Raw genomic sequence first — 24979 nt, 5'->3', positions numbered from 1 at the left:
ACATTGTAAATCAACTATACTTCAAAAAAAAATATGATCAAAAAAAGAGAAATTAGTTTGTTAAATATTTCACTGAAGTTCAGAAGCATTGGGGATCACTTTCCCTCTACTAAGATGGTTATTAACTCCATAGTTTCCTCATATTCTAGTTGAAAACGACAGATTGCTTTTTAACTGAGTCTTTTGATGTTTCTCTATGATTTGGGGGCAACGTGAAGGTGTTCACTATTTAGTAAAATCTCACCAGATGAGCAGCAGAGTTGAACATTCTCTAACTTACTCTTAGAAAAGTATGTACACATGATTTTTACAATAATAGCATTTGAAAAATGTAATGAGTTTTGAAACTACTCAAATTTAAGAAAATGTAACATCTATTAAGAAAGCCAATGCCAAAGAATGCTCAAACTACCGCACAATTGCACTCATCTCACACGTTAGTAAAGTAATGCTCAAAATTCTCCAAGCCAGGCTTCAGCAATATGTGAACCATGAACTTCCTGATGTTCAAGCTGGTTTTAGAAAAGGCAGAGGAACCAGAGATCAAATTGCCAACATCCGCTGCATCATGGAAAAAACAAGAGTGTTCCAGAAAAACATCTATTTCTGCTTTATTGACTATGCCAAAGCCTTTGACTATGTGGATCACAAGAAACTGTGGAAAATTCTGAAAGAGATGGGAACACCAGACCACCTGATCTGCCTCTTGAGAAATTTGTATGCAGGTCAGGAAGCAACAGTTAGAACTGGACATGGAACAACAGACTGGTTCCAAATAGGAAAAGGAGGACGTCAAGGCTGTATATTGTCACCCTGTTTATTTAACTTATATGCAGAGTACATCATGAGAAACGCTGGACTGGAAGAAACACAAGCTGGAATCAAGACTGCCGGGAGAAATATCAATAACCTCAGATCTGCAGATGATACCACCCTTATGGCAGAAAGTGAAGAGGAACTCAAAAGCCTCTTGATGAAAGTGAAAGTGGAGAGTGAAAAAGTTGGCTTAAAACTCAACATTCAGAAAACGCAGTTCATGGCATCTGGTCCCACCACTTCATGGGAAATAGATGGGGAAACAGTGTCAGACTTTATTTTTCTGGGCTCCAAAATCACTACAGATGGTGACTGCAGCCATGAAATTAAAAGACGCTTACTCCTTGGAAGGAAAGTTATGACCAACCTAGATAGCATATTCAAAAGCAGAGATATTACTTTGCCAACAAAGGTTCGTCTAGTCAAGGCTATGGTTTTTCCTGTGGTCATGTATGGATGTGAGAGTTGGACTGTGAAGAAGGCTGAGCGCAGAAGAATTGATGCTTTTGAACTGTGGTGTTGGAGAAGACTCTTGAGAGTCCCTTGGACTGCAAGGAGATCCAGCCAGTCCATTCTGAAGGAGATCAGCCCTGGGTTTTCTTTGGAAGGAATGATGCTAAAGCTGAAACTCCAGTACTTTGGCCACCTCATGTGAAGAGTTGACTCATTGGAAAAGACTCTGATGCTGGGAGGAATTAGGGGCAGGAGGAGAAGGGGACGACAGAGGATGAGATGGCTGGATGGCATCACTGACTCGATGGACGTGAGTCTGAGTGAACTCCGGGAGTTGGTGAGGTACAGGGAGGCCTGGTGTGCTGCGATTCATGGGGTCGCAAAGAGTCGGACACGACTGAGCGACTGATCTGATCTGATCTGAACATCTATTAAATACCTTTCTCACTAGTGAGTGGCAGTGACAAATATACTCATGAGGTGACCCTGAAAAGATATTATTTCCATAGGAACCATTTACTAAACAGTCATCTTTGAAATTAAAAATATCAGATGAAGACCTCAATTTTATGTTGTCCCTTCATATACAAACCACTTTAAAATCCACAGAATTGCAATCAATAAATATATAGAGAATATAAATGTTATAACTTTTCCTCAAAAGTAATTCTTTAATTTATCTACTAAGATCCATGGACTTCAGTAAGTAAATACCATAAATTATATCAATGGTGAATAAATTGTGAAATGGTAAAATATAGTTACTGCATTTTGTAATTTTCTAAGACATTTGAAAAGACCCTGATGCTGGGAAAGATTGAGAGCAGGTGGAGAAGGGGACAACAGAGGATAAGATGGTTGGATGGCATCACCGATTCAATGGACATGAGTTTGGGTGGACTCCGGGAGTTGGTGATGGACAGGGAGGGCTGGCGTGCTATGGTTCATGGGGTCACAAAGAGTCAGACATGACTTTGCGACTGGACTGAACTGAAGACATTTCAAAAACAATACTCCCAAATTCTTGAATCAATATTTTAAATACACAAGATCAAATGTGATTTCTTCTCTATTTTCCAGGTAAGGAAAGTAGTATTCATAATTATGGGACTAATTCCAGGTCATGGACCAAGTAGGAGAATTTAAAAATCCAGACTGCAAATCAAACTTAGTTCATTACGATTTTTTCTACCTTTGTGTATCTTTCATATTTCCCTGCCCTTAACAATTAGACTCTGCATTTCCATGTTAAATGAATTTTAATCATAATTGGATAGACATCCAAGTACATGCATATGAAAATTAATTTATAAGGACTAGAGAAAAAATATTATGTATTAAAATACTATATGGGAATATATAAAGATGAATACCATTAATAATTTTTTTTCCTATGAGATAAGCAAGCATATTTAAATAACTAACCTGGGCAATTTAGCCTGAGAATACTATAAAATTAACACAGATTTTTAAAACATCAATAGCTTTTTATATGATAGAAAAAGATGAAATGTTAATCAAATTTCTAAGAAGGGACTGCAGAAATAAATTAGAAAAGTGTCAATCTCCAGGGTTCATTGAATCCAGCAAATAGAGGGGCAGTCAGAAAAATGAGACAAAAATGATATTTAGAGTTCCAAACTACTTCAATTTGATGTTATTAAATTCAGGGGAGACATGATTTGTGGTTTCCCTTCAGTGAAGTGACCTTTGACCTTCAAATTAAAAACACAAAAGGAAGCTTCTCACATTTGTCTTAGAAAAGACATTGCAAAACCATTTTCTAAAGTGTTAAGGGACTTACCTGTTTCCATTTTCCCGTCTTGTGCTGCAGGCCCGTCGGGAATCACACTTTTCACCTGCAGAAACTCGTCAGGCTCATCTCCGCCAATGATGGTAAATCCAAACCCCATGTTGCTCTTTTTGAGTGTGGTGCTGAGAAACGTTCCCTTCAATTGGGAGGCATCCCGGGTAAAGAGTGGCTTTTCTACTGGTCAGTAAAAGTTAAAAAAAGAAAAAGCATGGCGGTTAAGGCACATTCTTATACAGCGATAGTCAGCCACTGAACAGCGACCCCAAGTGCAGCTGTCGGGTTAATTACGGCAAACGCAGGCAGGTGTGACTGTGAGAGCAAACCTCTGAGCACTTGCCACAAACACAGAGCCGGCCCAAGAATCCAAGAAAACGCGACAGAGCTCCTGGGTTTAGACAGAGTTTGTCAAGTCAGTGTGTCTACTCACTAAACTCACTTTCTCATGCTTAAAGAGGGCTGAAGAGACAGAGCCTAACATCATCCAGACACATGTGGATCCATTCCTCTTGTTCTGAAAGGGTCCAGGTAGGAGGTTTGTATGAGAGGCTGGGACTGCCCAAAACCTTGAAGGGAGAGGACTAGAAAACCAGAATGGACTATTTTGTCTAACAAAAAGTAGGAGCACTAGAATGTTAGCACCTCCTCAAATATCTAAATTAATTAGAAAGAATGCCTAGATGTGGGACTGAGTTAGCTTTTGCTTATAAGATACTATGAAGATAACCAGATAAATCTCTTACTGACCTGATAGCAATTAGTACACTCTAAAATGTGAGCAAGTGGCAAGTCAGTATCTCTAAATATAATCATGAATGTAAAAGTAACACAGTTTGTAGCAATATGTTGACACGTTCAAATTATATACCCAAATAATCTGAAAAGAACTTGAACCCACTCATATAGGTTTAACTAGTAATTGTTGGAGAAGGCAATGGCACCCCACTCCGGTACTCTTGCCTGGAAAATCCCATGGACAGAGGAGCCTGGTAGGCTGCAGTTCATGGGGTCGCTAAGAGTCGGACATGACTGAGCGACTTCACTTTCACTTTTCACTTTCCTCCATTGGAGAAGGAAATGGCAACCCACTCCAGTATTCTTGCCTGGAGAATCCCAGGGACGGGGGAGCCTGGTGGGCTGCCATCTATGGGGTCACACAGAGTTGGACACGACTGAAGCGACTCAGCAGCAACAGCAGTAATTTGTTTTCCAGCTATGATCTGTAATGAGTATGAGTGAGTGAAAGTCGCTCAGTCACGTCTGACTCTTTGTGACCCCATGGACTATACAGTCCATGGAATTCTCCAGGCCAGAATACTGGAGTGGGTAGCCTTTCCCTTCTCCAGGGGATCTTCCCAACCTACATATTTCAAATGCTTTAAAAATAATAGTCATGCTATTAATAGCTATGCTTTAAATGCTATGCAGTCAAGTATATTTATATATATTTATTTTTAGTTGTTCCATTTTGAGTGATATGATTTAATACTTATAAGAACCAGACTGTACCTGGTGACTAAGTTTAAGTATTCGGTTATTGCTCCATTTTGGGCCATATGTAATGGATAAACTATAAAGTAATGAGGGCCATATACTGGGATTTTACATTGTTTTGTTGTGGCTTAATCCTTAAACCATGTCTGACTCTTTTGTAACCCCATTGATGGTAGCCAGCCAGGCTCCTTTGTTCAGGAGATTTCCCAGGCAAGAATACAGCACTGGGTTGCCATTTCCTTCTCCAGTCATCTTCACCACCCAGGGATTGAACCCTCATCTCCTGCATTGGCAAGGGGGTTCTTTACCACTGAGCCACCAGAGAAGCCCTTACATTGTTTACATGTCACACATATCTTTATGAAAAAGAGGGCTTCTTTAAAATATAAATGCCACCTATGTTTTCTTTATGAAAATAAAGTTTACAATTTGGAGAGAAGTTCAGTGTGAGACTTTTACATTCATCTTGATGGTCCTGCGGTGAAAGCGTGTGAATTCTTCCGCAGGCGTAACTAGGCCTCCCAACTACCAGTGCCTCCCTCGTGCTCTCACGTGTAAGAGCTCACTAAGACATGAAAAGTGGGTTCAGCATCTCATGCCCACACGCGGCTCCAGGGTGAATTCGGGTGCAGCAAGCGGCCCAGGACATACCGATGCGCCAGGGCCTCCCGGGGAGGTGGCTCCCGTAGTAAGACAGGTCACTCACGCTGCGGGACCGCTCCCAGGCGGCGAGGGGGCGGGCGGGTTTGGGCCTAGGTACTGTCGATGAGGAGCTGTCTACTGTCACAAAGGAGAACAAGCCTCATTCTTGTGCTTGGTCATTTGAGGGCAAACTTATGAGTCTCTATGCATCTCTGCCGTGTAAGGTATCACTGTCACACCCACTCATCTCCACCTGGCAACCTGCCATAAATTCCTGTGCCGTGCTGCCCCAGTGTTAACTTCACTCCTGATTGCTAAGTACATGCTTTTAGAGCCAGAGCAAACACCCAGCTAAAGCTAACTGAGGGGTCTGGGGAAAGCAAATCAATTATATGAAAGGGTTGGAGCTAAAGGCATATTTGGAAGAGTAGGCAATTTGAGAGACAGTCTTTCCCTTTGAAACAATGAGTGTTGACAGGCACTAACCTCGGAAACCTGGGGCCTGCAAGGGCTTTGTTCCAAGTTCTGTGTGGGGCATGTTATGCTGCTGTAGCTTCCTTTTTGCTTCCAGGACAGGGTTTTCAAACTGCGTTCTTCTATTTATGTGGCTGAAAAATAAAATTTCAAATTAGAATATTAATGGGGCAAAGTCATTAAGAGAACAAATGGATAGCTCTACAGAATGCAGCTGAGTACGAGATACCTTAAATGATTATAGTTGAAGCCCCACCAGGCACAGAGTCAGGCCTCTGCTGGGGCAGCCTGTGTACAATGCATGTTTCTGTGACAAGAGAGTTCTCAATAGCTCTTTCATATGGTCTTGTATTTAAATTATGCATGATTTAGCTAAAAGAGCTAGAATATGCACTTACTTTCTGGTCTACCATGTTGATTTGAGTTTGGTGCACTTAAATATGTGGTCAACAAATGAAATTTATACCAAATGGTGCTGAAGAAAAAAGGGTAATCTAAGCTTTGTAAAATTCGACAAGATAAGTATAAGGGCAATTCACTGATTGTCTTACTCTTATAGCAACTAAAGTCTACACATTTTAGAAATTGGCAGACCTGTAATAAAGGGCTCGAATATGGGGAGAAAGATCCCTAATGATATGTACGTGTGGAATTTATGTTAACAACATTAAGTTGTAGAATACCTTTAGGATGACTGATGCTGAGAGATCAATCAAAAGGAGAGTATTTACAGTCTTCCTAGTGAGATAATAAACTTCCAGATATCAAATACAGAGTATCTTTAAGCAAGTATGGATCAGCTAAACTAAGGGCTTAGACTTTAAGAATTCCTTATAGTATCCTTAGAGTATGATCCATACTTGTATAAAATTTAAAGTTCTTTATCCATAGAAAGGGTGGGAACCACAACCCTGACTAGTAATACTCATGTAACTATTTTTTCTGCATATACCTCACCAGAGGTTTGGCGTGTATACTGATTTTGGTTCTTTGTACAAAAAAAACTAGGGTTATGGTATTAGAGTATGAAGAGGAGAGGGCTTAGAAGAGGAATGAACAATTAGCACTTAAGAGACTTCCCTGGTGGCTCAGATGGTAAAGAGCCTGCCTGCAATGTGAGAGACCCAGGTTCGATCCCAGAATCAGGAAGATCCCCTGGAGAAGGAAATGGCAACCCACTACAGTACTCTTGTCTGGAAAATCCCATGGACAGAGGAGCCTGGCAGGCTACAGTCCATGGGGTTGTAAAGAGTCAGACATGACTGAGTGACTTTCACTTTCATTTTCTGTGCCACGTACCATATATAAATTTTCTCAGTTAAGTCTCATGACAATAGTCTAGAATCCTAATTATCCCTATTTTAAAGGTGATGAGACTGACACACAAGAGACTGAATGACTTGCTCTAAATCACATTCCTAGGAGTGAACAGACTGGAACATGTCTCTAAAAATGCATCCTTTATCTACATACCTTCTCTTTCTCAATGTATCATTTCACACTGAAAAGTCCACACACGATGTGCACACACAGTCCTCTCATCTTAGGTCTATAAATATTCATAAGAAACAAAAGGAGGTAAGAGAAACCAAATCTTAACCACCAATTTTCTGTTAATATGAATAAGATAATTCCTGTTGTGAAGAAGAACTAAAGAGCCTCTTGATGAAAGTGAAAGAGGAGAGTGAAAAAGTTGGCTTAAAGCTCAACATTCAGAAAACGAAGATCATGGCATCTGGTCCCATTGCTTCATGGCAAACAGATGGGGAAACAGTAGAAACAGTGACAGACTTTATTTTTTTGGGCTCCTAAATCTCTGCAGATGGTGACGACAGCCATGAAATTAAAAGACGCTTACTCCTTGGAAGGAAAGTTATGACCAACCTAGATAACATATTAAAAAGTAGAGACATTACTTTGCCAACAAAGGTCCATCTAGTTAAGGCTATGGTTTTTCCAGTAGTCATGTATGGATGTGAGAGTTGGACTATAAAGAAAGCTGAGCACTGAAGAATTGATGCTTTTGAACTGTGGTGTTGGAGAAGATGTTTGAGAGTCCCTTGGACTGCAAGGAGATCCAACCAGTCCATCCTAAAGGAGATCAGTCCTGAGTATTCATTGGAAGGACTGATGTTGAAGCTGAAATTTCAATACTTTGGCAACCTGATATGAAGAACTGACTCATTGGAAAAGACCCTGATACTGGGTAAGATTGAAGGTGGGAGGAGAAGGGGACGACAGAGGATGAGATGGTTGGATGGCATCACTGACTCAATGGACATGAGTTTGAGTGAACTCCGGGAGTTGGTGATGGACAGGGAGGCCTGGAGTACTGCAGTCCATGGGGTCACAAAGAGTTGGACACGATTGAGTGACTGAACTGAACTGAATTCCTGTTGAGGCAGAAAAGCGATTGCCGGAAACCTGCCAAGATGACTGCAGTATCTAAGTACTTGCTCACAAGAGCTGGGGCAGAGGAGCTGCTGCCACACAGGCTCTGGCATCAGTGAGTCCTGGATTCAAAATCCAGCTCTGCTGCTTGATTAGCTGTGTGATCCTGCACAAATTATTAAGCCTGAAACTTTAGCATCTTCCATCTCTCAGATGGGCATAATACTGCCTCCCCCACAGGAGTGATTGTAAGTGAAAGGTGCATGGTGATGCAGCCAAAGGGGAAGGTACAGAGATGAGTCAGGGCAAAGTTGGAAATAATATTTCTGATGTAATAGGAAGATTTCAACTCGAATCAGTGGACTTCCCTCATAGCTCAGTTGGTAAAGAATCTGCTTGCAATGTAGGAGACCCGAGTTCGATTCCTGGGTCTAGAAGACCTGCTAGAGAAGGGAACAGCTACACACTCCAGTATTCTTGGACTTCTCTTGAGGCTCAGCTGGTAAAGAATCCACTTACAATGTGGGAGACCTGGGTTTGATCCCTGGGTTGGGAAGATCCCCTGGAAAAGGGAAAGGCTATCCACTCCAATATTCTGGCCTGGAGACTTGCATGGACTGTATAGTCCATGGGGTCACAAAGAGTCAGACACAACTGAGTGACTTTTACTTTCATTGGAATCAGCAATACCCTATCAAGCCTCTCCTCTCTTCCTGTGAGACTTAGAGTGGTGAAGCAGTTGAGGCAAGACAGCCTGGGTTTGAGGTAGCATCTGAGGCAAATTACTAAGTTCTCTGACCATTGATATCCTCTTCTGCAAAATGGGGACAATAATATCTATTCCTTGGGGTGGCTGTGAAGATATGAGAAGTAATATTTGCAAAGTACAGATATACAGGGAGAACCCCACAATTATAAAGTACAGTTGTTTATTCTTCAAGGTATAGTTATTCCCTATTACTATTACTATATTTGTAAGTGCAGTTGCTGTTGTTACCATTATTTCTACAATGCTTTTCTCATCTGTCCCATAACTCCTTCTCCACCCTCACCCAGCAACATTCCAAACCTGTTTTATGCTCGTCCCTTTGGTTCTCACATAAAACCTTCAGAAAACTTCTGTCAAACAGTTTATTTATTTTCTTATACATTGACTCATTGTTGAGAGAATTTGAGGCCCTTTTTAAAGAACAACAACAAGGAGAAGTAAACAAAATCCATGGTGAAGTTAGTTGAGTTTAGGTGGAAGATCAAGAGACAAAATTAATAATATAGGATCCTATTTGTTTACTAGAAAGTGAGAGTGAAGTAGCTCAGTTGTGTCCGACTCTTTGCGACCCGTGGACTGTAGCCCACCAAGCTCCTCCGTCCATGGGATTCTCCAGGCAAGAATACTGGAGTGGGTTGCCATTATGCTGCAAATTAGTATTGAGCTTTCAAGCTGCTAATCCAGCAGGAAAAAGAAACAAGTTATATTCTTTGGAATAGTTAAGATAAACTCAAGATGGTTGTTTTAAAGGACATAGTATTCCTGTTAATCAGGCTCATGAGATCATTCTTTCTGGGTCTTGGATAAAGATATTTTTGTGATGTAGTGTATGACACCTTAAATGATAATGTCACAATAATTAATCTAACAACCTGATCATACTGTGTTTTAATGATTGATTTTCATATTTATTTCCTTCTCAATATTGTACATACCTGTGTAAAGGGTTCACAGGTTATTCAACTTTGTATACAAAGCACTGGACACAGTGAGAGACAGCATCAGCTCAGTTCAGTTCAGTGGCTCAGTCATGTCTGACTCTTTGCAACCCCATGAATTGCAGCACGCCAGGCCTCCCTGTCCATCACCAACTCCCGGAGTTCACTCAGACTCACGTCCATCGAGTCAGTGATGCCATCCAGCCATCTCATCCTCTGTCGTCCCCTTCCCCCCTGCCCCCAATCCCTTCCAGCATCAGAGTCTTTTCCAATGAGTCAACTCTTCGCATGAGGTGGCCAAAGTACTGGAGTTTCAGTTTTAGCATCATTCCTTCCAAAGAACACCCAGGACTTATCTCCTTTAGAATGGACTGGTTGGATCTCCTTGCAGTCCAAGGGACTCTCAAACATCTTCTCCAGTTCAAAAGCATCAGTTCTTCAGTGCTCAGCTTTCTTCACAGTCCAACTCTCACATCCATACATGACCACTGGAAAAACCATAGCCTTGACTAGACGGACCTTTGTTGGCAAAGTAATGTCTCTGCTTTTCAATATGCTATCTAGGTTGGTCATAACTTTCGTTCCAAGGAGTAAGCATCTTTTAATTTCATGGCTGCAATCACCATCTGCAGTGATTTTGGAGCCCCCAAAAATAAAGTCTGACTCTGTTTCCACTGTTTCCCCAGAGAGATAACATATATATATATATATATTGCTAAGTGTTGAGTATGTGTTTTAAAATTTTTATCTGCAAATATATGTTATTAATTTTGAGAAACTAGAAACATTTTTCAGGTTTCCGGAAGTTACCATCTTTCTTCATTTCCCAACTATTCTGTTTCTGTTTCTCTAGGTCATTATTCATCATGTACATAACTTTATCCTTAGAAAATACATTACAAGAACTTTCTGGGATAGTTTTACTACACAATTGGATTCCTCCAACTTGCCACATGCATGTAATTACTTCCTTAGAAAAGTCAATGTGCAGCCACTTGCTTTATGGAAACTATGTTGAAAAGATTCCATTCACCATTAAACTGAAATTCTACATTTCACAGAGAATGAAAAATACCAATGAACTCATCTAGTACGACTTGTACCTGACAAATAGTGGAAGCTGGGGATGGCTTTAGTGTCCTGAGCTAATTGCTACAGAACATTTACATTGTCACAAATAGAGTCATTCATTTAAAATGTAAAATGCTCCCAAGCTTTAAAAGACGTATCACAAAGGAATACGATTGTCGCTGAGTAAGGGAGCCTTGTTTTCCTTGTGCTTCCAGTATGAATAGCTTCTAGCCCTTTTAGCAAGGATTTGGGGGCCCTACAATGTGTAAAAGGATGTGAATGACATATGCCATCCTCCTCTTCATTTTTTTTAAAGACTCTGTGAGGGAATTATTAGCCAGCTCATCCAGCTCTGTACAGGACAGGAACCTAGGAAACCATCAAAAATTCTTATTCTTATATCTAGTCTATTATTACATTTTAGTAATAGAATTTGTAGGTGTTAAGAGCTAAGGGGGTAAGAGACATATTCTGAGGAGGGTAGATTCCAACAGCCCCATTTCAGAAATGAAAGACTACTGATACGAGATCCTTCACACAGGAATGGCAAAAGGACATTCAAGGATGCCCTTCCATCACCTCTTCTCTTTGCCAGTATAGTCACTCATTTGCAGCTTACCTCTCCCACCCTCTTTCATTACGGAATGGAAACATAAGATAAGTTTGCATGTGGCAGTACTTTGTAGTTCTGGATAAACCTGAATAACTTAAACACACACACACACACACACACACAAAACAGAGAGGATTCAGGCACACCCGAACTCAGTGGAGTCCCAATCTCCAAATGGGGTATACGGCTTGACACCAAAAAAAAAAGCTTTCCAGATCACTCTCTTGTTCAGCTAGGGTTGCAGTCCCCAGAGATGGAAGCTGCAAAGGTGTACAAAGGTGTCCTTTATTCAACTAGAAGTTTGTACTCAGCCTCGGGGAGTATTAACAAATGTTCTTTTGCTCAAGAAGAGAGGACACACGCAAATGAAAGTTTCAGACATGCACAGAGGGAAGGAAATATTTATGGCGGATTGGATGACATGCTGCCAAAAGTAGTCACAGGTCGCAGTCCTGTTTGACTGACACCTCCTTCACTGTGGGGAGGAAATGGAAGAAACAAGGGGAATGCCTCATGTCCTGAGCCCATCAGTACACACAGGACAGATCTGCTGGGCGATGAAGGCCGTGGTCTGACCCTCACTAACACTGCTCCATCCATAGTCCAACCTGTTCACTCCCCCATCTTGCTTCTCCTGGGTTTGTGGAGAGGGACATTTTTAGCACATAGTCACCAATAATGCTTTTTGCACCCACTGGCCACTCTCACATCATCTGGACTTTGGTTGACAGTTTAGAAATAGATCGTTGGGTCAATGTGAGAGAGGAAGAAAGTACCTTTCAAATAGAGATTGTACCACAAGTAAAATATTTCCAAGGTGATCAAGGTGGCTACACTAATTACTCCAAAGCATGAGGTAGCCTGTGCTCAACAAATGTTTGTCACATAAATATCTGGATGGAGGCAGGCAGGCATGAAAGGTCATAGATCTTGCTGTTTTCCAGTTTAACTCTCCCATAAAATATATGTTGTGACAGAACTTCAGGTGAAGCTTAGGGCCAGTTTATGAGCTATAAACAATCTGCATCTGGGTAATGACCCATGGAATCCTGCAAAACAGAGACTCTTTCAAGACTTTCTTGTGATAGTGAAAAAGTCATCCACTTTGCTTAGGAAAGATGTGGACCTGCTCTCTAATGTTACAACAGAGATGTGCTCATATGGAAAGGCACTTCGTAAGGGACAAAATGTGGGAGTGCCAGGAGGCAGCCACTCAGCACTGGTTGTGGGAAGGTGAGCTTGATGTTTGGGGTTGCTGTTCAGTATGTCATCCCGCCTATGCAAACCTGCTCCTTCTGGGGCTTCCCAAAATCTATTTTATTTGGAGTACATTTTTTTAAGAGAATAATTCCTGAGTGGAATCACAGTATGAATTTCCTGGTTGCTTGGGATTCCATAATTTTTCTTTGACCGTAATTCTGACTCCCACACTTCAGGATGGTTAGCAAAGTGCATGTTGCCTCCTCACATCTGAAGCCCTAAACTGCAGCTACATGGGCAGCCAAACACATACTTTGCCGGCCCTGTCTATAATTTTTATTCACTTTAGAACAAACTTTGAGAAGATCCCATAAAGTTTTCTCTACTATTCAGTCTAGATAAATGGAATAAAAGCTTCCTTTTGCTTCAGAAACTAGTAAGACAATAATAACATTGCAGGGATCTTCTGGGGCCAACCCTCTTGACAGAAGGTGGGAGGGACACTGTATTAAGAACTTGGTCACTGCAGTCATGTTGCCGGCATTTACATCCAAGCCTCCCCCCCAATCCCATCCTAGAATGTGATCTTGGGCACATTATTTACCCTCCCCATGCTTCAGAATTTTTCATCTGTAAAGATGGGATGGAAGTAATATCACCTCATAAAGTTGTTGTGCATATTAAATAAGTTGAGTATATCACTTAAGACTGGTCAGCCAGTTCAGTTCAGTTCAGTCACTCAGTCATGTCTGACTCTTTGCGACCCCATGAATCGCAGCACGCCAGGCCTCCCTGTCCATCACCAACTCCCGGAGTTCACTCAGACTCACGTCCATCGAGTCGGTGATGCCATCCAGCCATCTCATCCTCTGTTGTCCCCTTCTCCTCCTGCCCCCAATCCCTCCCAGCTTCAGAGTCTTTTCCAATGAGTCAACCCTTCGCATGAGGTGGCCACTACTCAATAAATGCTACCGTGCTTCATCAAACATTTGTTTCTCAAATGGTCTTTGCTGGGCACTGTGGTAGGGGGTGCAGGGATGGGCAAAGATCAATCAGACACATAGACTAGCAGGGGAGATAAAATAGAAACAAAAAGAGCTATAAAATAGGCTTTCCATAATATGATGTGTGCCTTACAGTGTTTTGAAAGTATAAATTTTAAAAGCACTAGTTCAAAGACTAATGTTTGAAATATACTTTATTTTAAAAAATGAGCTTTGGATAAATGGAATAATTAAATCTATTTCACTTGGAGCATTAAAAAATAAAAGAAAGAAACAGACTAATAGAATCCTGCCTCTTGAAAGATTTCTTCCCAGTTCTAACACTTAAGTGATCATTTTCTTCCTATGGATGCTCATTCATTATACCCTACTGTTCCTGAGGGAAATGTAGATTTGCTTTATGAATGTGGGTGGGAAGATTGAGTCACTCACATGTTCTTTTGCTCATTCTGGACATGAGGGTGTCTGATCTGGGGTCATAGCGTCCAGGTGGGAGGTAGACTCATAGCCAACTGAGAAGAGTATTCTTACATTGGTGCTGAAACTCTCACAGCTAAGGAGTCTGCTCCCCCATCCCCCTCCAGGCAGAGCTTCCCAAATGTGGGTATATTTTCAGATAAATGAGCTCTCTTCTCTTCCCCAGTACTAGCGCTACATTAAGACACTGACTTGTAATATGTAATGTGTATTTTATGTGTATCTTTTATAGAAGTGGGACTCATCACCTAGACATTACTATTCACCAATTACATGGCAAACCTGATATTTTACTCTCAGCAGAAATGACATTGTGCCCTATCATTCATGTCATGAAGCCCCCGGGACCTACCAGTTATGTGGACTCATTTTCCAAAATTGCCAGTAGGCATGCATTTAAAAACGTTTTCTATCCATTTCTTCTCATTTTCATAAAACATCTATCTCAAATTTTATTGCTGGGTGTAGGAGGAGGTTATTGTTATTGTAGGTATTGCTAACCTTTTGCTTCTAGATTGAGCAAAAGTAGTGAGTTATAAACTTAGAGGTACGATAGAGTTTATCTAGAAGAAAACTAAACGACAACACTATTTCGACATCTTTCTGTATTGAGACAAAACTAGATAAACTGCTCCTCCACTGGTATCTGCCAACTCTGACTCATTGATTTCAGTCTTTCAAGTCTCATATACACATTCGTCAATGTATCAGTGTGCAACACACTGGGAACACAGAAATGGATGCTATACAACCCTTTCACCAAGGAGGTCTATATTCCAATGGGGAAGACATACGAGGTTTGTTTGCCTGGATTTGTCTAGGACTAAAGGCTTTCCCAGGGTGTGGGACCTTTCTTTGCTAATACCTGGACATTCCTAGGTAAATTGGGATGAGCTGGTCACTCTATAAGCAGCCAGAAAATTTGTATGCACAAAGTGAGGACTCAAAAGAAAAAACAACTGAATCTGGGGGTTCAGGAAATTTCACAAGGGAAGTGACTCTTGAGCAGATTCTAGAAGGAGAGATGTATTTTGCCAGATGGAGAAAAAGACATTTCAGGAAGAGAATAGTGGATTCAAAAGTGTTCAGGAACAAATTCTATCCTGCTCAGTGAGAGGACAGGGATGGTGCCTACATCTACTACATTTCTGTGTGGGTGGTGGTGTGGGAGCAGGGGTGTGAGGGAGAGGATGAGTGATGGGACAAGAAGAATATTTCCAAGTCATGGGACGAGGTTCTATTTTGTTTCAAAGTCTCCGTACTTCCACTATGGCTTTAGTCTAAAGGATGATCGCAGCTTTGAAAACTTTCCATTCTGGAAGATGTGCCTATTTCCTGAACATGGGCAGATTAGAGAATGAGTTTCACCATATTAGCCACATGGGAAGAATCGTGATACTCCCTCAAATTCCCAACCATTTCAGCATCATTTACTGTACCTCCAATGCACTGGTCATTCTACTTATCTGGTGTTATGAGGATGAGCAAGATGCTCTGTGACTATGAAGAATCTATTACCCAGGGAACTAGCCATTACAATGTGCTGGTAAGGGTGAGACTAGTCTGACTTGTAATATACTGGATTGAACTGGATTGCTATTTATTAACAACTTATGCATGAGCTATTGAAGTGTGAAATCACGATACAACCTAAGTCTGGTTGATGGTTTAGTTGCTAAGTTGTGTCCGACTCTTGAGATCCTGTGAACTATAGCCTGTCAGGTTCCTCTGTCCATGGGATTCTACAGGCAAGAATACTGGACTGGGTTGCCATTTCCTTCTCCAGGGGATCTTCCTGACCCAGGAATCAAACCTGGGTCTCCTGTATTGCAGGCAGATTTTTTACCAACTGAGCTATGAGGGAGGCCCCAACCGAAGTCTACTGAACCCCAAAAATATAATTAAGAATTATAAACCTGTGCATACATGTCACTCATACATAATGCTAGAAACACACAGCCATGGGTACAAGCATACTTTGGGTCCGACATCAAGGAGAGTCAGAGAAGTGAGGGATCATGAAGGCAACACCACTAATGCCTAGGATTATCCAGGAAGGAGGGGTCTGAAAAAGTGCCAGTGAGGGGAGACAGACACGACTGGGAACAAGACTGTGTAGATCTTGAAAGTCAATGTGACAGGAAGATAATTCCCACTTTATAGAATAGCAAACCTCACTAGGTTTCCAAGTCTAATATTCAGGGTGAGATAAAGATTAAAAAAATATTATTCTTGACTACTGAGTCTTTGTTAGTGTTTATATCAGAGAAAAACTAAATATGCAGTTATTCCTTTTATAAGCTAGACAGTAATGCAGGAAGAATTAGGAAACAAAACAAAATTAAAAGTACTTTTGATGCATCTTAGGGAGAAAAGGCTCCTTTGCCAGATACCTAGAATCTGCACAGAATCTTTCAATACCTTGCATTAATAAGTGGCCATGTGGTCTGACTGGGCAGGAGCCTGTCATTCTGAGAAGATGAGGACCCTGGGAAGATAAGAAAGACATGGAAGAGAAGTAATGGGAAGAGATGATAAAGGTTCAGCAGAACCAAGAGCAAATACAGGTGGCAATAAGTTGCTTCACTGTTGATTTTAATAGCTTGCTTTTTGGGAAAACTAGTGTTGAAGAGTTTTATATAATTAACACACTATGCCTAAAATTATGCCATTACAGGAAGATCAGAATTCTGGGATGACAGTTTCATGTATCTGTATCAGGGGATGTATTTATGTAACATGTTTCTTCCTTTCCACAATATACACACAAGGTTGGTGAATATAGATAGGCTCCCTCATTGGCTGAGCTTGTACTTTCCATTAAAGGGAACCCTCTTACACTGTTGGTGGGAATGCAAACTAGTACAGCCACTATGGAGAACAGTGTGGAGATTCCTTAAAAAACTGGAAATAGAACTGCCTTATGATCCAGCAATCCCACTGCTGGGCATACACACTGAGGAAACCAGAAGGGAAAGAGACACGTGTACCCCAATGTTCATCGCAGTACTGTTTATAATAGCCAGGACATGGAAGCAACCTAGATGTCCATCAGCAGATGAATGGATAACAAAGCTGTGGTACATATATACAATGGAGTATTACTCAGCCATTAAAAAGAATACATTTGAATCAGTTCTAATGAGGTGGATGAAACTGGAGCCGATTATACAGTGATGTAAGCCAGAAAGAAAAACACCAATACAGTATACTAACACATATATATGGAATTTAGAAAGATGGTAACAATAACCCTGTGTACGAGACAGCAAAAGAGACACTGATGTATAGAACAGTCTTATGGACTCTGTGAGAGAGGGAGAGGGTGGGAAGATTTGGGAGAATGGCATTGAAACATGTATACTATCATGTATGAAATGAGTTGCCAGTCCAGGTTCGATGCATGATACTGGATGCTTGGGGCTGGTGCACTGGGACGACCCAGAGGGATGGTGTGGGGAGGGAGGAGGGAGGAGGGTTCAGGATGGGGAACACATGTATACCTGTGGCAGATCCATTTCGATATTTGGCAAAACTAATACAATATTGTGAAGTTTAAAAAAAAAAGTAATAAAGCTCCAAATAAAGATGGAAAGCATGATGTTGGATATTTCAGAAGAACATTCCATCTTGCACACTTTAGTTACTTAGTAGCTGTTCAGATTTAAAATCTATTTTAATAGATACCACAATTTGTAGAAAGAAATAGTTGTCTGACAAATGAATGGCAGCCTTGTAATAAAAGAGGGCATAATGGGAGAGTGGTAGGGAGCAGAAAGAGATGAGAACTAATATTCATTGAGTAAATACTATATGCCAAACCTTCAGGTAAACATGTTTCGTGCTTTTAATTGAGCTGCTCCTCAGAGAGGGTAAACAAGTTTTAGAAGTTCTCACAGAAAGAAGTAGATTCATGACTCACACCTGGCTCTGTGTAGTACCAAATCCAACAATATTGATCTAGGTGCTTCTGACACAAATACACATTTACTTTTCAATGATACTTCCTCTGTATATTTAGGCTTGGACTATTTTTAGTAATCTGTGACTACTTCAGGGTGGTTCTCAATTATCAGTGTGAGATCAGTGAAACTGGATCTTACAGAATTTTAAATTACAAGCTGGTCCTTGGAAGATAAAATGTGAAAATATAGCACATTACTTTGATTATTGAATTATTTTTTAAAGAACCCAGTGATTATGTGCATAGAAATAGGGACTGTATACATTTTATAAGAAAACACATGTGCATGTGTATATTTCATATGTCATGAAAAGTGAGAATAGGAATGAGAATGGGAATATAGGTGAGGGGCCAGGAGACCGGCTCTGGGTGACTTAATTTTCAAACCAGAGGAGTCTCCTCTGGGGGTTGCCTGTCAGCCTCACTTAGGGCTGATCCTCACTACTTTTCTTGAACTCTGTCCTTACCATCTCTGGAAATTGAACATGGGCCGCGTCTGGCCATTATGATAATGATAATAAGATTCTGCACTAACATTTATGGATGAGATAAGAGTTTTACGTGAGTGAGAATGGGGGATGGTCAATAATAACAACTACCTATGCCTTGTCTCAAACTTTGAAAAGGACATATTAGGTCCTGCTGAAGTCCAGTGATACAATAAGAAGTGAAAACATGGCACTTGCTCAATTACTTACAGAAAGCCCTTATGCGGTAACAAGGTGGAACCTCAAGCATGAGTAAGAATCCTCCCTTGGAGGCCCAGTGATAGCTGCGTGGCTAAGTGTGGGTTAGCCACAAACAGTAACACAGGTGAGAGGAGCCGCCTGTGCTCTGGTTTCCTCAATCTCACATGGATCTCTTGGACGTCACCAGAGGGAAAGCCACTTACAGTAAGTCTCAGTGATCATTCTCTATTTTAACATCAAATCAACATTTGAAGTTTAAAATGCATTTGCAGGTTAAGACTACTTCTCATTACCCTTGTAAAGTTCCCCTAATATCTCTGAATTGCAATGGCCTCATCTAACTATTCTGCTCACCTCACAGGACTGTTTTGAAGAGAAATAGATGAAAGTGTTTAACATGAAGCACTGTATAGATTTTTATATTATCTGGTGGTACTCAGAGTATGGGAGTCAAGTGTAACTTAAATACCAACAGCATCAAGTCTTTTAATTCCTGTCCTGGGCTCCAACTCAATTTCTACCGCCTATGAGGTTGATGGTCTGGCTTAAGTTTTTCTGTCTGTAAAACATGAATATCTAACATAAAGTGTTGTTGTAATGACTAAATAAGTTATGTAAAATGCCGAATACATAAAAAGTACTTAGTAGGTGGTAGCTATTAATATGATTTTCCTGGCTTGACTGATAGTTGTTTATTATTTATGTATTAAGTCAATGCCCCCAACTAACTAATAGTACAGAAAAAAGAAAGACAATCATTCCCATCATTTTATCTGAAAATCCTATGTTTGAGATGCCCAATTGAAACTGGAGAAAGTGAAGTGAGAATAAAAAGAGGAGACTTTGTCAATCTTTATATATGAGTGTTGGGCTAAATAGAAATTTGAACTAAGTTCTTTACATTGTGACAGACTTAATAAGTGTCACTTAATAAGCTTTTGGAAACCAAATACCTAATGGTGAATTTCACCTGGACTAGATTTATGAAAAAATAATTTTATTGGCCTATCACAGCAAATCCAGATAAGCTCAGCCACAGGACAGAATTTTTCCCTGATAATTTTAAATTTCATCTTATTTAGCTAGACTGAATATACAAAATTTGGTAATAAAAAGTTTGTTATCTATCTATTATATTGTTAGCTGTCTATGGTAACATAATTTCACCAAGGTAAATAAAGTCATCTGTTAAACACAGGAAGATGCAGGGGATCTTCCTAACCCGGGGATCAAATCCAGGTATCCCACATTGCAGGTGGATTCTTTACCCACTGAGCCACAAGGGAAGCCCAAGAATACTGGAGTGGGTAGCCTTTCCCTTCTCCAGGGAATCTTCCCTACCCAGGGATCAAACCCAGGTCTCCAGCATTGCAGGCAGATTCTTTACCCACTGAGCCACAAGGGAAGCCCAAGAATACTGGAGTGGGTAGCCTATCCCTTCTGCAGGGGATCTTCCTGACCCAGGAATCGAACTGGGGTCTCCTGCATTGCAGGCAGATTCTTTACCAACTGAGCTATCAGGAAAGCCCCTTAACAATGTCACCTTGTACTATAAAAAATGGAAAACAATATTCCCTTCAAATGTCTTCAGCTCTGACAGTGGTGAGAAAAATATAGTTCTCACCTGACTTTTTGTCTATAAGCTTCTCTTTATACCACTGACTTTTTATTTAATGATAATTAGTTTCATATCTATAGATATAAAATACATTGTAGATATCAAATACAATGTATTTATGACAATATATTGTCAGAGCTTTGTAAGGAGATTCTATTATAATAATCCACTCTTTTTGGAAGTCTTTCATTAACATTCACATTATGGGATTGCTAAAATCATTAAAATAAAATAAAAGAATGGTAATATATGTTATTGTCTAGCCAAATAACAAGCAGAAATGGAAAGAAAATGCTTTTAAATTTTAAGTAAGTCTTTGATCAGCAGGCATAATGAGAAAACAACGAGGCTTAACACGGGAGAATGGCCAAATTTATCCTTGTTAACACAAGGTGCAGTGGACGTTCCCTGAACTAGAAGAACTCTTAGCAACCACCTAATCCAAACCACTCATTTAACAGATAGAAGCCAGAGAGGTTAAGTGTAATTTTCTACTAGCCTGTAAATTCAAAACCATGGATGCAAAAAAGGACAAACTATTACTAACATTATGGTCTGTGACACAAAATCAATTTTGAAAAACGTTACCTGAATAGTAAAAAAGATGAAATTATAGTTTTCATGTGGGGGAAGGTAACCGTCTTTTGTTATATTCATAATAATGTACACAAATGAAATCAATCTACTGCTTCTTCTGTTTCACTAAATTTCTTCATCTGTCTGACAGCCTCTCTCTGAGCTGAATGTGATTCTAGTTTTGTATCCATTAAAGATCTAAAAGACCTAAATGCCAGCCAACCGGTTTAATTCCAGAGAGAATTCTTTTCCAACACTAAAGGAAAAAACAGCAATGTTGTTTCAGTATGCTAGTCTCCAACATGACATGATGCTGAGGGATTTTTAGGATAATTCTGACCCTATCCAATTTTTCACTTCATGTGCTAACTTCAGAACTTAGTCTAAGATATGGCTCCAAAGTATGTGGTGATACAGACTGGTAGCATGAGACAATTTGTAGTTCATTCACAAGAAACCTAACATATTTAATCCAGACAGAGATTAATAAACTATATAAGCTGACTATTTCACAAATTATGGAATGATGACAATAATTTACTTGTTATTATAACATTACCTTGGCAAGAGCCAAACAGAATTATCCAGTGAAAGATGGTGGCAGTTTTCTCTGGGTCTGGCCTAGCAATGACCTACACAGAATAGAAATAGGCGATCCCTCCCCCATCAGGAGAGACAGCACATCTCACAACACCCTAGGACCTCTTAGCGAAAAAATGACACTCCCCACATCCACCTGCTCACACTCCTCTCAGAACATTGCCTGAAACTCCCTTGAGCAACAAGGCCCAATTGCAGACTGTCCTACCTTCCTTCACCATGGCCATTCTCCAGTTCTCATGGTCCTACAGAAAAGATGGAATAGAAGGAGAGAGCATGGTCCTTCCTTGGGAGCACGCAATGGTGTTTCCAGTTATGACCATTCTCGTCATCTCTCCTTGGGATAATAAGGGCTCAGGGATATTGCTGCCTGTACCACTCAGTTTACCTGCTGTGTGCTAGCTGTTGTGTTCAACCTCTCCAGAAGTATCTAAATGAGAGACTAATTTAATTCACAAAAAAATGTTTCAAGACAAACAAACAGTTTACATTACATTCATGTTTTCATTACACACATTACATTCTTTTTCTTTTCTTTTCATTTAACTTTATAATATTGTATTGGTTTTGCCATATATCAAAATGAATCTGCCACAGGTATACCTGTGTTCCCCATCCTGAACCCTCCTCCCTCCTCCCTCCCCATTCCATCCCTCTGGGTCGTCCCAGTGCACCAGCCCCAAGCATCCAGTATCGTGCATCGAACCTGGACTGGCGACTCGTTTCATACATGATATTACACATATTTCAATGCCATTCTCCCAAATCTTCCCACCCTCTCCCTCTCCCACAGAGTCCAAAAGACTGTTCTATACATCAGTGTCTCTTTTGCTGTCTCGTATACAGGGTTATTGTTACCATCTTTCTAAATTCCATATATATGTGTTAGTATACTGTATTGGTGTTTTTCTTTCTGGCTTACTTCACTCTGTATAATCGGCTCCAGTTTCATCCACCTCATTAGAACTGATTCAAATGTATTCTTTTTAATGGCTGAGTAATACTCCATTGTGTATATGTACCACTGCTTGCTTATCCATTCATCTGCTGATGGACATCTAGGTTGCTTCCATGTCCTGGCTATTATAAACAGTGCTGCGATGAACATTGGGGTACACGTGTCTCTTTCCCTTCTGGTTTCCTCAGTGTGTATGCCCAGCAGTGGGATTGCTGGGTCATAAGGCAGTTCTATTTCCAGTTGTTTTTCTTTTTAATTTTATTTTATTTTTAAACTTTACATAATTGTATTTCCAGTTTTTTAAGGAATCTCCACACTGTTCTCCATAGTGGCTGTACTAGTTTGCATTCCCACCAACAGTGTAAGAGGGTTCCCTTTTCTCCACACCCTCTCCAGCATTTATTGCTTGTAGACTTTAGGATCACAGCCATTCTGACTGGCGTGAAATGATACCTCATAGTGGTTTTGATTTGCATTTCTCTGATAATAACAAGTGGTGCTGGGAAAACTGGTCAACCACTTGTAAAAGAATGAAACTAGAGCACTTTCTAACACCATACACAAAAAATAAACTCAAAATGGATTAATGATCTAAACTTAAGACCAGAAACTATAAAACTCCTAGAGGAGAACATAGGCAAAACACTCTCCGACATACATCACAGCAGGATCCTCTATGACCCACCTCCCAGAATATTGGAAATAAAAGCAAAAATAAACAAATGGGACCTAATTAAACTTAAAAGCTTCTGCACAACAAAGGAAACTATAAGCAAGGTGAAAAGACAGCCTTCAGAATGGGAGAAAATAATAGCAAATGAAGCAACAGACAAACAACTAATCTCAAAAATATACAAGCAACTCCTACAGCTCAATTCCAGAAAAATAAATGACCCAATCAAAAAATGGGCCAAAGAACTAAATAGACATTTCTCCAAAGAAGACATACAGATGGCTAACAAACACATGAAAAGATGCACACATTACATTCTTCACTAACATTTTCAAAGAAAAGAAAAGATGAAGCTGGAATAATAATTATTTTGTCTTTTAAAAACAAAAAGATAACTGCTATCAAAGTGATTAGCTCATTGTTATTTGTAAAAGTCCACTTGCAGTTAAATCTATTTAAACTTCTAGGTTCCTAAGACATTTTTTTAACTTCGAACCAGAGGATTTGCTAAAACAAGGCAGTTTATCAGCTTAAAAGTTGCTAACAAAAATATATCCAATTACAGAGTTGAGTTTTCTTTCCTTCAGGTGAAAAGACATTCAGGAGAAGGAAAGGCAACTGGAATACAAAATAAGTTTTGGTCATATTAAAATGAATCAGCAACGGGGAAATACCTTACAGGATGAAAAATTATCTCTAACTTCATGAAAAGGGTTGATGAGGGGCATATACCCAGGTCTTGACTGGATGATAATAGTAAGAAGGGAGATTGGACATGAGACATCATTTTGTTTTGAAAGAATCATAGTTTAAAAATATTTGACAGACTTTGGCAAAAAGAGCAGAAGGAAGCATACGTTTTTCCACCAAACTGTGGTTGAAGTGCAGTGTTAACAAAGCAGATCAATAGCCAGTTGAAATACATACTATAAGTAAGTAGTACAGAGGGGTAAGTAAGAATTATCAGTGACAAACTATCAGAAATGCTAACATAGTGTAAAGAACATGTATGTGAACCTAGGAGATCCCTCACGACAAGGTTTGATGCTTGTCTTCTCCAGGCAGAAAGGAGTGATGCCACATACTTTGAAGTTGACCTGGATCAGCCAGAAGAGGTAAAAATGTAATAACTTAGTAAAAAAGAACTGAATATAGTTTGGTTAGAAATAGAATATCGTATGTTTATTTCAATAGTCTTCTTCCCTTCATTGAACTGTGAAGTTAATTGATTCATGCTTGTTTTATAAACATGAGAAACATTTCATAAATTATAAAGTTAATGTTAATGTAAAACATATTGAAAGGTCTTTCTTAGCTCTCCATGCATCAGATAGCTGCAGCCTTACTAGGAGTCTGTTCATTGAGAACTCACTTAACTCCTCAGAGATTTGGTTCCCTCAATCTCTGGGACAATGGATGTGAAAGTAGTTGAAAGTAAAAATTGTGTCTTAAACATCACTGTGTTATTAAATAAATCCTTTCATCACTAATAGTTTTTTTGGAAATTACCCTGAAACCTCAGCCCCTCTGGAAGACACAGAAATATCACACTCTGCAGTCCTTGCTTCATCATTTTCAGTGGGCTTATGGAAAAAGTACCAGAAATGGTATTTTTTATTCAATGTGGCACACTCTAACCATGAGATTAAGTTATATGTTTCTTACAAATCAAATAATCATCCTTAGAATTATTCACTTTTGGGGGTGCATCGTATCATGAAAAGACTCTGATGCTGCGAGGGATTGGGG

General features: G+C 40.0%; 1 protein-coding gene across 4 annotated transcripts in view; it reads right to left on the bottom strand.

Moving 5' to 3' along the window:
- The window catches only part of MAGI2 (membrane associated guanylate kinase, WW and PDZ domain containing 2), an 831153-nt gene that overhangs the window by 341300 nt on the left and 464874 nt on the right, over positions 1–24979 (bottom strand). For all 4 annotated transcript variants that reach the window (XM_055590145.1, XM_055590146.1, XM_055590147.1 and 1 more), the window contains 3 exons: positions 5702–5823; positions 5225–5353; positions 3074–3259 (listed from right to left, as the gene is read on the bottom strand). In XM_055590145.1, the coding sequence (XP_055446120.1) occupies positions 3074–3259; positions 5225–5353; positions 5702–5823 (437 nt within the window). The remainder of the gene's footprint in view (positions 1–3073; positions 3260–5224; positions 5354–5701; positions 5824–24979) is intronic.

Source organism: Bubalus kerabau, chromosome 8 (assembly GCF_029407905.1).
Source record: "Bubalus kerabau isolate K-KA32 ecotype Philippines breed swamp buffalo chromosome 8, PCC_UOA_SB_1v2, whole genome shotgun sequence".
Lineage (NCBI taxonomy): Eukaryota > Metazoa > Chordata > Mammalia > Artiodactyla > Bovidae > Bubalus > Bubalus kerabau.
Note: the sequence above shows the minus strand (reverse complement) of the source record. Positions and strands in the feature narration are given on the sequence as shown.